Source organism: Corapipo altera, unplaced genomic scaffold (genome assembly GCF_003945725.1).
Source record: "Corapipo altera isolate COAL_440 unplaced genomic scaffold, ASM394572v1 1, whole genome shotgun sequence".
In the NCBI taxonomy this organism is placed as follows: Eukaryota; Metazoa; Chordata; class Aves; order Passeriformes; family Pipridae; genus Corapipo; species Corapipo altera.
Window position 1 is genome coordinate 3,490,673 of NW_020884873.1, and position 13,807 is coordinate 3,504,479.

A 13,807-nucleotide genomic window follows, 5' to 3' on the forward strand; every position below is an offset into this window, starting at 1 on the left:
CTCTTCTTTGAGCAATTTGGCTCCGGGTGCGGATTTCTGCGTTTCCCACTCTCAGGCTCGAACCCCGTCCAGCCGGCTGCGGCGCTTCAGAAAAGCACGTGTACAAAACGCTCAATTAAAAATAAAAGACCCCGTAAGTAAACAAGAGAGAGAGCGAGAGGCAGACCTCGTACTTGCAGAGCGTGACTTTATTAGCGGCGGCAGTGGCTCAAACCCCTCCCGGCCCGGGGCTCCGGCCGCCGATCCCCCGCGCCCCGGGGCGCGTCGCACCCCTCGGCACAGGGCTGGATCCCGAGCAGCCGGGTTAGGGACTGGCAGAGCAAGCGGCTGTCGAGAGGAAAACACAACTTTCCACACACCCACCCACGCGTACCCCCCAGCCGGGCGCGGAGCCCCGGGAGCGCCCGGCCGGGTCCCCGCGGGGCCAGCCCAGGACACGGCTGCGCTCCCCCGAGGAGCGGCGGGGGGTGCTAGCGGAGAGCAGCAGGAGGAGGAGGAGGAGGAGGAGGAGGAGGTAACCGCGGGGTCCGGGGCAGAGGCGGACAGCGGAGACAGGGCGTTCGCTCCCCGCCTGCCTGGGGGAGCGGTGACACGGCGGGGGCTGCCCCGGCCCCTCCGCCCCGGGCAAGGGCTCCTAGAGGGAGAAGAGAGCCGCAGTCCTGCCGGCCCCCGCTCGCCGCTGAGGTAACCCCTGGGCCCGCGGGGGTGACACCGGGGGGCTTCGAACCCGCCCCCTCATCGCCGGCTCCTGGGGGAGAGCGAGGAGGGGAAGGGCGCGGTGGGACCCCAAACTTCTGCTTCCCTCTCGGGTTGCAGCGCCCGGACGGGGGTCCTGGGAATGACGCGAAGGAGCTGAGGAGAGGGGATGCGCCGGGCGTCCCCACAGGCGGCTGAGCATGTGAGCGACCGCACCGCTGTGACAGGGGCTGCCGGTGCGGGAGGTGCCAGCGGACACGCACACGCCCACGGACGCGCAACTCTCGGAGTGTTTACTCTCGGCAAAAGGGCGGGAGGGGGAACTACTGCTCGGGAAGGGACCCGGGAGCGACATCCCCGGGTCCTGCGACAGCCCCGCTCGGTGAAGAAGTTCCCGGGCGGAGCGGGGGGGTAGGCGGGAAGGGCTCGGTGCCCCCAGCGCTTTGAACCGCTCTAACTACGGGCGGACAGCCGCCGCCCCCCACCTCCGGGGACAGCGAGGATGATGATGATGGTGGTGGCGGCGATGGCCGTTCGCGGGGGCGGCGGGCGCGTCACTTACCGGTGGCCGCCGCGCAGGGCCGCCCCGGAGCGCGGCGGGGCGGGCGGGGAGGAGGTCGGGGATGGTCTGAGGCAGCCCCGGAGCGCCAGGGGGACTCCCCGCGCAGCCCCCTCCCGCTACCGCCACCTCGCCTTCCTCCTCTGCCTCCTCCTCCTCCTCCTCCTGCCTGCCGGGGTGCTGGCGGCGGCCAGGCGCGGCGCGGCGAGCCTCCTCTCCTCCCCCATTGTTCCCGGTCTCCCTCTCGTTCTCCTTTTTTTTTTTTTTTTTTGTCTTTTGTTATTTGCACTCGCATTGTGTTGTTTGTCTCTGAAGCCGCCTCATGACCAGCAAAGGGATTTCACCTCGTCCTTGAGAGACAGAGAGAGAGAGAGAGAGAGAGAGAGAGAAGGGGGAAGGGGTGGGAAGGAGGGGGAAAGGAAGAGCTCACCAAACACCCATCTCCCAGTCCCTCCCCGCACCTCTGCCTCTCCCCACCCCGCCAGTGTCTCACTTAGCACCCCGCGCCCGGAGGAGACATGACAGACAGCGGGTAGGTGCGCGACCGCCGCCGTTTTAACTTTATCCTCGCCGCGGCTGCTCGCCGGGGGCGACCGCTCTCCGCGCCCCGCGGGGCCCCCCGCGCTCCGGGGGCGGGCGGGGTGGGCGCCGCCGGCGGGGCGGGGGAGGCGGCGGGGCCGCTGTCAGCGCAGCTCGCTCGGCTTCCTCCCGGGCGCTCGCACACCTCCCGAAGTTTGGCACAACTTGTCACGCCCTCCCCCCCTTCCTCCTCCTCCTTCTTCTCCTCCTCCTCCTGCCGCCGCCGCCGCCGGGGCTGGGGGCGGGCGGGGGCGGTCCGGCCGCGGTGCCCGCGCGTGTGTGGCGGGGCAGCGGCTGCTGCGCGCCCTGCCCAGGCATGGCTCAGCCCTCGGGATCCCGGCGGAGCCGGCGGACAGGAAGCTTTAAATTATTGTAATTGCCTCTCCGTGCGTGAGTGCCGAGCAGCGGCGGCGGCCGCCGAGCCGCTGCCGGGGAGGCGCGCAAGGGGCGAGCGGGGGGCACGGCGGGCACCGCACCGGCACCGGGAGGGGGGCGCCGGGAACAGGCTCCGTGCGTGTTTCTGCCACGCACCTTCCTCGCTTCTGCCCGAGCAGGAGGGTGGCTCTGCGGAAGGGGCTGAAGGCTCTGGGTTCGCTCGTTTCGGCTGCTTTCCCCTCAAAAAGAAAGCGGGTCAAGGGGGGAAAAGCGACCTCCCGGTCAGGGTGCGGAGCCGCGGCCGCGCTCGTCCCCGCGGATCCCCAGGCACTGGCGGTGGGAGCGAGCGCTGCCTTCTCAGAAAAGTTAGGGGACTTTATTCCAGCCCGACTGCGATCCTAGAATAACCGGAGCCGCTTGCCGGGAGGAACGTGATCGGCTTTTCCCAGGGGATGGCATGCTGCCTCAGCCCTGTACTTTGGTCAAGGGTAGAACCAATAGCGAGCTGTGGGATTTTGGGTAATAAGTGTGGGAATCTGCAAGAAGAGTAGGTCTAAGAGTGATTTGTTTTCTTACTGCTCATGAATAATGGCCTCGAGCTTTTTTTTTTTTTTTTTTTTTTAAACCAGCAGGCCAACGAAATAGGCACGTGGGAGATTTGTAGGCGTTCAACATCGCGATCATCATCAACAACAACAACAATACAGTAGGGACGTTCGGGGGGATGGTGTCAGATGAGAACTGTTTTCTCTGAGAGGCTGGTATCACACGCTGGCACAGGTAGCTTTTGCTGTCGTTGCTAACACTTAAGTCTTGTAAAGGGAAAGCCAGCAATATCCTAAAATTAGGCAATAAATGGTTTTGGTAGGTTGTTTTGTTTTGGTTTTTTTTTTTTACTAGAGCTGCATTTTGCTCCATCTCTGTCAAGGAATGGAATAATAACTTTAGTTCAGATTACAAAAGGAAGTTTGACTCCAGCTGTAGAACTGTAGGATAATGTGTCCTGGCTTTCATCCTCCCAGTTGAAATGCAGCTAGCTGTCTGCAGCCTTGCTGAAGCGAGCCACTCAGATTAAAAAGCAGCTCTTATAAATGAGGAGTTACTACAAAGTTCTTCATCAAAATATCTTATCACCTTAAACTTACCTGAGAACAGCTACCTGTATCTGCTGCTATTTATACGTCCTCTTAATCCTTCCCAGCCCTGGAAATACATTTTTACCTAAAAAATGAAGTCTTTGTCCTGCAAAATATACTATTTACAGCTATTAAACTGGAATTGCAAAGGAAGTTTTTTTTTTTTAATTTGGCTGTAATATCTGGCCAGGTTATTAGAGACAGCCTTGTTTTATGAGGTTTCTCCAGCTGAAGAGGGAGAGGCTGGCATGGATGTGTTGCATTTTGCAGATAGCATGTCTGCTCTGACAGGGTTTGAACATGAAAACCCAATAAACACATGGTCATTATGCATGGAAAACTCACAGCAGAGCTTTCTGATTGCACTTAGACTGTTTTGGTTGAGAGTTACACTAAAGGGAGCACAAGACTTGAAAGCTGCAAGTGGCTTGTGTAAACAGATGGACATTTGAGATGTATTGATGGTTTCGAGTTGATTCAGTTAACATGTGGGTGCACATGTATTTAATTTAGCCTGGTATAAGTTTTTTGTAAGCAATGGAAGCTCACACAGGCTTTTTAGGAAGAGAGTAAAAGCATGTGAGTTTTGTCTATAGGTGTTGGAGCTCCAGCTGTAGAGGTTCTTAGGGACTGGGATTGTCCTGATGTCGTGATCTTGTAGGACCAGGTGAGACTGAACAGAGAACTTACTTAGGTTTTCACTTAGGTGCACAGGTAGCTTGTGGATGAATTTTGAAATGGTAAGGTGCCCTTCTGAGGTCTCTGTGCTGAGAAAACATGAAAGTGCTTAAACATACATCTCGCTGCGCTCTTATCGTACGTGCTGCTTGCCAGAACCAGTTAGGTTGAGCAATATCATTAAACTGTCAGACCTGTTGTTTACAATGGGATAGTTCCTCAATGCTCAGGATGAAGAAACACAGCAGTTTTCTGTTACTCATCGTAAAAACCGTACCGCCGCGTTCCAGGAAGGTTTGTGAGTGGCGAAGCTGTCGCTGCATAAGGCACGGGAGGAGATCGGGACTTGGCATCCCCCGGCAGTGCTGCTGCACGGCAGCGTGTGTGTGCAGGAGCTTTGTTTCTGCCTGCAGTTCCTACTTACCCTGAGATAAAACACTCTGATGTTGGCGTATGGATACACCGAAAAAAACCCCAGAACTAGTTTGTTGAAAAATAAGAATTCCAGCACCCAGGAGAAAGTAAATGAACAGTCCTTCTAAAAATACAGCAGTTATGCTAAAATATTGCCAAAGCACTGCTCTGACGCTGTTGTAAGCTGTCATATTTTTGACCATTATAAATAGATTAGTATTATTGTAAGGATTTTTTTCCTATTAGCAAAGAAGTTTGGTGTTTTTTTCCCTGTTTCTACATAAGGATCCTCATGTGTCCCCTGCACAGGCAGAGCTGTGCATGCCTGGAAGGTGGCGGGAATGTTGCTGGTGAGGAAGTGGGCTTCCGGGCCCTACACCTTGGGAATGGCCCTTACAAAGCCTTTTAAGTTTGCTTTTCTGTAAACTTAAAGTTTTTTATAATCACTTTTGCTTATATTTTCCATGTCTTCGAGATATTAGAGCTGGTCCGGTTAATCACTTGAAATCTATTTTGTAGTCAATTCAGACCCAAATTTGGTTTAGACAGCATTTGAATTGAAGCCTGAAACAAGAGCGAGCTCCTCTTCGGTGTTACTGAAGGACTGGGGGCTTTTGGGAGTTTTCTTCCTTTTTCAGGGATGTGCTCAGACCCAATTAGGTAAATTTTCTTTCAGTTTTGTGACCAAACAGTAGGATTAGGGAAGTCAGGAGCCAGATCTGTTTCCTTTTGGGAAATATACTAACAGATAAGAACATTCACGTTAAGACCAGAGCATTAGATTTGCATCCTGCTGCTGGTCATGCTGCACTTCCACCTTCTTTGGGCACTGCATGGAGGGCAGAGGCTACAGGTAAAGCGAGTTTCCGATGATTTGCGTGCAGCCTGTTAAAGCAGCTCGAGTCCACGTGCTGCTGAGTATAAAAAGATCACTTTTGCAGTGCCTTTCCTCATGTCTCCAGCCTCTTCAGGCACGTGGTGAAAGCACAGACGCAGGCACGCGCGCGGTACATTCTGTGTACGTGAAGCGTGTTGTCTGAACAAGTTTTTGTTGCTTACAGAGCACTCATCCTTTCTGGTTGCACAGCTTTCTAGGTGAGGAGACCATACGCTTCGTGACAGCTTGAGGAGGGTCTCCTGTAATATTTCTGACAGCTTTATTTTCTCTCTCCTCCAGCCACTCTCTTTTCCTTTGAGCAGCAAGAGTAGATTGAAATGCAGGTAATACATAAGAGGATCCTTTAATATTGGCTATTTTCAGAGGCACAAAGGACAATTACTTTCTCTTCCTACTAACCTCCTGCTGGCTTACTAGCTGCTTGGGAGGCTAGTGATTTTAAGAATGCCACTTTACCCGGTACATCAAATACGTAGCAAATCTTTGCTCACCAAGATCCCAGTTCCTACATCCCATGGTAACACCAAAAATTGAACTTGAGTGGCCCAGAGCACCAGCTCCTACTGTGAAGACTCATACAACCATCAGCACTTTTTAGAGTTAAATTTGATCCATTTGATCCATCCTGAGCAGTGCTGACAATTGCCAGCTAAAAGACCTTTCAGTGAATTGTCCTTTAACAGAAATCTTTTTTTTCTTTCCTCCCATTTCCTGTTGTTCTTTTAAATAAAAAGAAATCCTGGTGACAAAGCTAAAGTGTATTCTGTGATTATTGTTTAAAGAAAGAGTATTTACCTATATTTCAAGGAAGTGAATTGCCTGAAAATTGCAGGTCAAAACTACAAAATCTCAAGGAAAAAACCTCACGCTATTTAAATTATGTATTTATATCCTAGTATTTGGTTCTTTGAATGATTATAGTTAAAATATATGGGAGAGTCTGTAGTCTGTACTGTATTAATACTGTATTGGTCTGATGAACACTGAACACTTAGACCCATCTTTTTTGGTTTGTGAGCATGTCCTGAGAGAAGCTGAGCAAGCTCAACTGGCCAATGCAATTTGATGGTATAATTTTACAGAAGAGGAGCTAAATAAAACCACATCACTAAGAGGAGTGATTTCCATTGCAGTCTCCTGGTCCCTGGAAGGGTGGTCCAGGTTTTACTAAAAGGTCTTGGGAAAGCTCACTTCTTGCTCAGTAGGCTTACATTTGCTACATGTGGTACTTGACTTTGCCAGTCAAAGGCTAGGGAGATCCTTAAAGTATAACTGGAGTATTAGTAAAATTGTGTTTAAGGTCCTGCTCTTAGTGGCAGTGATGTTAATGTATTTAATTTAATTTAAACCCAGATTTGCAGCACTGGCTTTTGGGTTAGGCAGGTTAGAAGGTTGGCTAGGACAGCAAAGAAATGATGGGATAGGGTGAAGTTGCCTGCTTGTAGTTGGGCTCCTGCTGCTCTAAGAAGTTGCTTTGCCCACATTTTCTGTGGAGAGGGGACAAAATTCAGGTAAGCTTGCTCTGCTCGGAAGGTTTGAAACAGTTGTAAACGTGGCTTGCGGTATCTTCAGTTTCTGTGGGGAGTAAGGGAATAAAACAGGTTTAAATTCAACTGAGTGCCATATTGTGGTTTGTAATAGTCAGTCTAAAGATGCATTTAATTAAACTGGTTCAATTTCTAAACTAGGATTATGGAGTCTACCTTTTACACTGCCATAAAATCCTTGTGTATGAGTAAGCTTTCAGTGTCATGAAAAAGGCTGGGGGACAGAGTTGTAATCCTCAGCTAACCAATTAAATATTTACTTAATAAGGCTCTAAAAGTTAATTTTACAGTCCATGTTTTTTAAAATGAAAGTAAAATACCTATTATATGGCTAAGTCAGTGCCTTTAGTCAGTGAATAGAAGAGTTGCTTTTCTTAGCTGGTAACACCCTTTTAATGTCACAACTGACCTTTTAGGGGGAGATTACTCCTAATAGACCAGGTTTATATTGAAAAAGATTCAGAAACCATTAGAGAAGAGAAGAAAATTAGAAAACGAATGGTTTTTGAGTGATTTCAGAGCAGACTGAATTAAAGCCAGATACTGACTTCTGTGTTAAAGAATTTTTTACAAAAACAGAGAAAATACCTGTTCTGTAACAGTGATTAATCCACCAAATCACACTCTGGTGGAGTCTCCTCCACTGACTCTGGAAGGAGCCTGGGGACATTGAGGTTCCCAGGGAAAGGCAGCTGTTGTGGTTCTCCATGTGCTGTCCTTACGTGGCATCCAGTAGCACACAACTGTCTTTTCACTGAAATGAGATTGGTCCTTATGCCATGGCATTAAAGATCATGCAACTCGTGCTAGTATAGAGACAAATGCATAAATAATAACAAGGAATGCAATATATGTGTCAATTACACTTCTGTTTAATAATAAATTGAACACATCTGCTATGAAGGGTACGCAAAAAATGTAGGAAGTGTATTCAGTCATAGAAAAGTGAATGTGTTAATGCAAAATTCTGCTTTACAAATTCAAATCTGGGAGAAGAGCGTGTTTGGTGGGAGATACTGTGCTCTTTGCTGCGCTTCAGATTGATTTTATATCTGTAATTGTATGCAGGCAGCTGCCAGAAGCAGGACTTAACGATTCTGAGAAAACCAAGTGATTTGTTCCGATTCCTGGGAACGCGGGTTTGTTCGGCGGCACCGTGGTGCATTAAGTGCGTTGTGGTTGAGATTAACAAATGTAGGACAATTAATTAGTTCAGGTTTGCGAGTCAGGAGTAGATTACTTGGTCAATACACGCACACGTAGGGTGAGCCTTTTAGTTCGCGATGAAACTTGTTGCTGAGATGGTTTTTGTGCCTCTTGCCGACAGTTAGAAGAGACAGAGCTGGAAGAGAAATAGTGAAGTGCTTGTCACTTCTGTAAAATAGTTTCCAATTGAAACCTGAAATTATATGTAATGAGGCATTCCTATAAAACAGGGTTGCCGTAGGTAAGTAGCAGTTTGCATGGGATGATGGAAGTTTTGCAACTGTAGAGGAATAATATTAATTCTCAGGAGAGATTACAAATGAGTAAATGCTGATGAATATGTACAAATGTGTATGTGTGAATTTAGTGCTTCTGAAAGGCAATTGACAGTTCTGGAAACCGAGGGCCTCTCTCTGCCAGGAAAGTGCCGTGGAGGAAAGCAGCACAGTAAAAATGTGTGGTGTATCCCCAGTGCAGTGACCAGGGGTGTGTTCTGTGGGCAACCCTGGACAGGGTGAGGAGCAGTCACAAGATGCCATTAGGCCTGAAGTTGTGTCAGTTATGTTAGATACTAGAAAAACGTACTTCACCCAGAGAGTGGTTGGGCACTGGAACAGGCTCCCTGGGAAAGTGGTCACAGCACCAAGCCTGGCAGAGTTCAAGAAGCGTTTGGACGATACTCTCAGGCACATGGTGTGACTCTTGGGGATGATCCTGTGCAGGGTCAGGAGTTGGACTCGATGATCCTTGTGGGTCCCTTCCAGCTTGGCATATTCTGCTTTTCTGTGGTTCTGTGATCTTGTTTTGTATAAAACGTGATCTTTGAATGAGAGCAGTATGTGTGTTTTTATGAGGAGTAACGGAGGGGAGGGAAGTAAGACAGTCTTACACCTTCTACTACATGCCCCGCTGTTCTTTTAATAACTCATGCATTGTGTTGGTACAGAAAGTGGCTCCTAGTGAGAAGTAACAAGCTGCAGGGGGGTAGAAAATGGAGAAACCAAGAGATTCTGCTCCTTAAAGGTATATTGGAGGTAAAGGCATGGGTACTGCGGCGTGAACAGCAGCAGCAGTTACATACCCAGGCACCTCTGCAATGCACGCAAATACAGTGTAAAGAAGTAGGAGGCAACAGGGAGGAAAAATGCTGTTACTCAATAGTATAAAGTTTTAAGGATGCAAGATTTTTCTTTTTGCTTTGCTTGGTTTTAAATTGTGGGGTTTTATGTATAAGAAAAAGGAAAACCTTTACTTGTACAACTATACAGCTTTCTAGAGTGATTTTTATCTCAACACCTGAGTGTGAGTTGTAGAGGTATGATTTGTGGCCCTGATTAAGAACAGTATTAGAGTATAGGCTTAACTTTAGAAATGTGGCTTAGTTCATTTAAATTCCACAAAAGGTGAGTGTTTACACAAGTGCAGTGTTAGAAAGGTGAGATTTCAATGCAGCTAAAGTCCCATTTTTGGAGGTAGCACAGTTGACCTTTGGTTTGATTTAGGTGTCTAATGAAAGGAACAAAGAAAAAAGTTCATTTCCTAAGTTACCTGTGTTGTTAAACGTTGTTCTGAAAACCCACAAGGACTGTGACAAGTGAGTGCAAGAAGTGTCTTCCAGGACCTCCAATGACTGCAGGATTTACATGGATTCCAGTTTTAAGGAGTGATATTGAGGGCATTTTAAATGGTTAATAATAGTAGCAGATATTGGCTTCTCTAAGTCTTTGTATGATTTAGTTACCTTCCACATTCCTGGGAATGTTAGTTAGGTGCTACCTCTGGAGGCATCTTGCACGGGCAGGACTGGAGCTACCAGCAGATAGGGACAGCCAGGGTTTTGTGTGGTTGAGTCTCAAAAACCTTCCTGGACAGATGTACCAAAACCTACCTGTGCAGTGTTTGGGTTGCTTTAGTAGGTTGTATTTTTCTCAGTGTATTTCACTCTGTGTTATGTTGCTCTTAAGTACAACTATGTTAGCTTTATGATGCTTTCTGGTCTTTTTTTCCTGGTTGGATATAGTAGATCAATAATGTGAATATATGTAGGGTCTTTGTGAAGCAAATCCTTCAAGGCTCCCTCTGTCAGTGGAGAGAAGGAGGTTCCTGCAGAAAGTACTGCAAAGGAAGAGCTTCCATCTCCCCATTGATGGTGATAGGGACGACTCACCTCACGAGGCCAAACTCGTGCGTGTGAGAGCAGAGCCTAAAGAGACAGGAGGGAAGCACTGTGGGCCTGGTGTTGTACCTGCTGCTGTCAGGGCAGGCTTGGCTATTTGTTTTAGTCTGTTGATGCTAAAACTCTGAGGTGGTGAGCCTGTGGAAGCCACAGCCACTTGAGCATGAATCCACATGGGATTTCCAAAACTGCAGAACGCAGTTCAGCAGTCGGTGTTCAGTGGTGTTCGATGGGCTTGGGAACACAGCTGTTTCCAAAGCCAGCTGTTTAAAAAAAAACCAAAAAAAACTTCCAAAAAATCTGACTGAAGCGTTGCAAGTTTTGCTATTAGTTTCCTTTATTTAGTGGGACAAGGTTTAGCTCTCTCCCTTTGCTGTTCAGAAAGCGTGGAGTCTTTTCAGTGTCTTAATAGGTTTTGGTTCAGCCCCTTGTACTGCTTCCCACATAGAGCTTTTGTTTCTTACAGTTCCAGCTCTGGAGAGCAGCGAGTGGGGTGTTTCTCTGGAGCTGTGGACTTTTTATTGACTCAAACATGCAGCTTACAGAAAATGAGGATGTGTGCGGGGAGGTAAATGAAAGTGTATTGTTTTTCGTAAAGTGTCACCTGCAATGCGCTTTTAAATAAACCCCTCTATGGCCATGTATGGGGTTTTTTCACTTGAAAGACACTATCTCCTTCTTCTAAACATTTGCACAGCAAAGTAATGCGTTATTGCATTTTCATAAATAATTGAAAAGCAACTTAAAAGAAAGTAGGCCAACAGAAAAAAAAAAAGAAAGAAAGTGTCGGTTTCAAATTTGAGAGAAGAAAAATATGTTTCCTTCTTGGTAGCAAGTCAGTTAAATGTTATTAAATCCCATTCTCCCACCCTGACATGACCAAAGACAAATCTGAAAATTGACAGTTTCATTTAAAAGAGAGAGAAATGGGGGGAAAGGAACGCTGAGTTTGGTTTGGTTTGTCTCTACTTTTTTTTTTTTTTTTTTTAAATCCCCCTTCCCCCTTGCTAAGAAAGGAATTGTGACCCCTTATCAGTTTGGAAGTGACTGGGGAGCAAGTCTCTGGAGGTCTCTTGTGTTGGCTTTTCAGCGCCGTTTTCCGTGCTGGGCTGTAATAATGCGAGTTATTTTAGAACTGTGCATACGTTAGTGTTCTGGCGCAGCATGATACAATAATGTGTGAAAAAGCATAAGATCACACCTTGGTGAAACTTGCAGATTTCCTGCATAATCCGACAGTGAGCTCTTGTCAGGTTTTGACTATATGTAAAGTGAGAATAAAGTTTCCAGAAGCAAAGCGCAAGCCTTGGATGCATTTTGAATGGCTGTGCAGGGATTTTGGCCCTGACGTGGTTCCGAATGTGCCCGACTTTAAGCACTTTAGTCCCACCGAAGCCAGCGGGTCTCCTTCAGCACTCAAAATCTGGCAAATGCTCTGAGCTCTTCACCAAATTGCAGCTTTATTTTTGCCAGTGCTGGGGAAGATGAAAGAGCCAGTGTAAATAATTCCTTTAAAAACAGTGGGTGACACGAACAGTTTTCATGTAACTTGCAGTGTGACGTATCTGGTGGCAGAACCAGGTGCTGACTGTGGGAATGGTTTGTGGCCATGGGTCTCCTCATGGGGCCGTGGGCCTGTTGGTGTGAGCTGGTGTGGTCAGGAGGAGCTGTGCAGGTGGCACATGAGAACAAACTTGGTTTCTAATGCACTGAGTGCAGGATTAGGACCAGCAGGGGCTGTGCCTGGGCTCTGGCCATCGGTCTGTGCTGTGCCAGAAGTTAGAAGGAATTGCTGGGTGAGGTTCTTCCATCAGGCTGAAGGCCTGACTTGGGAGTCCTAGCCGTGCTTTTCTGTCCTAGAGATCAATAGATCAGTGATTGCTGGTTATTAATGTGCTACTTTAAGATTAGAGCTGCTCAAAGGTTAGACTCCAGTGATGGTGAGCTTCATGCAACTGATTTGTCCTCTAGAGCAAAAAATTTGCGTTCTCTCCTGCTTTCCTCCCAGCTTTACTCCATCTTCTTTTATTTTTTATCACCAGTGTGGCTGTATTTCAAGTCCCTGCCCACCATTTCCAAAATGTGTGATACATTTGTTAAGGATTTGGAATTTGGGATGCTTCGATATAACTTTGTGTAGGTTTTATAGAAACACCTGACGTGTATGTTTAGTTCCTAAACACCTTCTGTGCTTGATTTATCCTCACAGGTTGTCAAGGTATTCAGATGACCTGAAACTGAGGAAGTGAGAGGGAGCTCAGCTGGCAAAAGTCTGACATTGAGTCTGACTGCGGCTCAAATTTGTTTTGCGGAGTTGAGCCCAGGCTGTGTAGGCGGTGAAGAAAGCCTTCTTCACTTCACCATTGTATCCAAAAAGCTTTGAGCAGCATCATTTCTTTGCAGGTGATGAATAACCTAGTTAGCTCACAATGTTTCAATCCAGTGACAGTTCTCCTCTGAGAAGGCATGGTGGTAATTTGTAAGGGTAGGTTCATGTTCAGGCTCAATGATGGAAGTGTTCTGGTGGTTCTTTGGTAGGTCTTCTGGGCCAGAGAAGCCACACCATCAGCCATCTGACAGGGACCACCATGCACTAGTTCCTTCTTTACATTAGGCACGTGGCTCAGTAGCTTGGCTTCTAGTAAAGCAGGTTCACAACTTTTATTGTATTTTTAAGGTCCTGTGGCAATTGTGATCACCAGAGGCAGGCAGATCTCGAGATTAAATATGTGGAGGATGCTTATAAAGTGATGTCCTTTCTTCACATTACAGAATTCCCTTTCACTTTGGACCAGTATCTCTTAGGGCATAATGCCTGCCTTGGGAGGTGTCTTGTATAGGTTGAAGGAGGGCTTTCTGGGCAGAACACAGAGTCGTGTTGTTGATACAGCACCATGCGCATCATTGTTTGTGTTATTACTGTTTGACATATCTGTATTTGTAAGAACAGCATATTGATGACTGTGTGTTAAAACTCTGTCTTTTAGTGTCTTGTTTTCTTCCTGAAAAAGGAAGAAAGCTACATTCTTTCTCAGAAACACACAGAATTACACTGGAGCAAGTACTAGTGCTGTGTTCATACATGATCAAATTCTGGAAGATTAGGGCACCGTGTATAAATTGCCTTCATGTTCGTTGGGTTAGCAGCTGTCAAATAAGTGATTACAGGCGTTGGCATAGCTCTTCTTTCCATAATCGCTGTGAAACAGGGATGGAAATGTAACAGATGCCATTTAATATGGACCAGCACCTAGGTTCTTTTTCTGGGTCTGGCTCTTTTTGCCTCATGGCCAAAATTTCTTACTATCTTTTTTGCTTGTGTTCCTTGGTACTTATAAATGGAGATAATAGTACTCACTAACTGTACAGGAGATTTCTGTTTGTTAAATCGTTTGAGATCCTTTGATGAACGATATGAAGTATATGCAATAGCAGTAATGATAACATTAAATAAAAAAATGCCGTTGAGGTTGAGGAAAATTATTACTCCTCGATGAGTTTTGTTTTGCTGGGTAGTGTTAACCTTTTGCAGGAAGTAATTTG

At 47.3% G+C, this 13,807-nt stretch overlaps 2 protein-coding genes across 4 annotated transcripts in view; one reads left to right on the forward strand and one right to left on the reverse strand.

Annotated features, from left to right (window-relative positions):
- Positions 1–277: 277 nt before the first annotated feature.
- On the reverse strand, positions 278–1,813 carry LOC113957764 (basic salivary proline-rich protein 3-like). 3 transcript variants are annotated; one of them, XM_027665540.1, is made up of 3 exons: positions 1,717–1,804; positions 1,259–1,605; positions 278–832 (listed from the first exon to the last, which is right to left on the reverse strand). In XM_027665540.1, exons 2-3 carry the CDS (start codon positions 1,548–1,550, stop codon positions 471–473), a joined length of 654 nt encoding a protein of 217 aa, XP_027521341.1. In that variant the 5' UTR covers positions 1,551–1,605; positions 1,717–1,804; the 3' UTR covers positions 278–470. The 3 variants fall into 3 exon arrangements, with proteins under 3 accessions (XP_027521341.1, XP_027521349.1, XP_027521331.1); XM_027665548.1 differs by having other exon boundaries at positions 278–748; positions 1,259–1,813; XM_027665530.1 differs by having other exon boundaries at positions 1,259–1,813.
- Positions 1,814–2,122: 309 nt separating this feature from the next.
- The window catches only part of SOX5 (SRY-box 5), a 640,197-nt gene continuing 628,512 nt past the window's right edge, over positions 2,123–13,807 (forward strand). Inside the window, exon 1 of the mRNA XM_027659186.1 lies at positions 2,123–2,206. The gene's annotated coding sequence lies outside the window, so the exon portion shown is untranslated. The remainder of the gene's footprint in view (positions 2,207–13,807) is intronic.

What these genes read in the sequence shown, in the direction of transcription:
- LOC113957764 (XM_027665530.1), bottom strand. Translation starts at nt 1,550, where the DNA reads ATGCGAGTGCAAATAACAAAAGACAAAAAAAAAAAAAAAAAAGGAGAA. An exon ending in GCCCTGCGCGGCGGCCACCG is followed by an intron (nt 833 to 1,258) that starts GTAAGTGACGCG and finishes CGTCATTCCCAG; the next exon opens with GACCCCCGTCCGGGCGCTGC.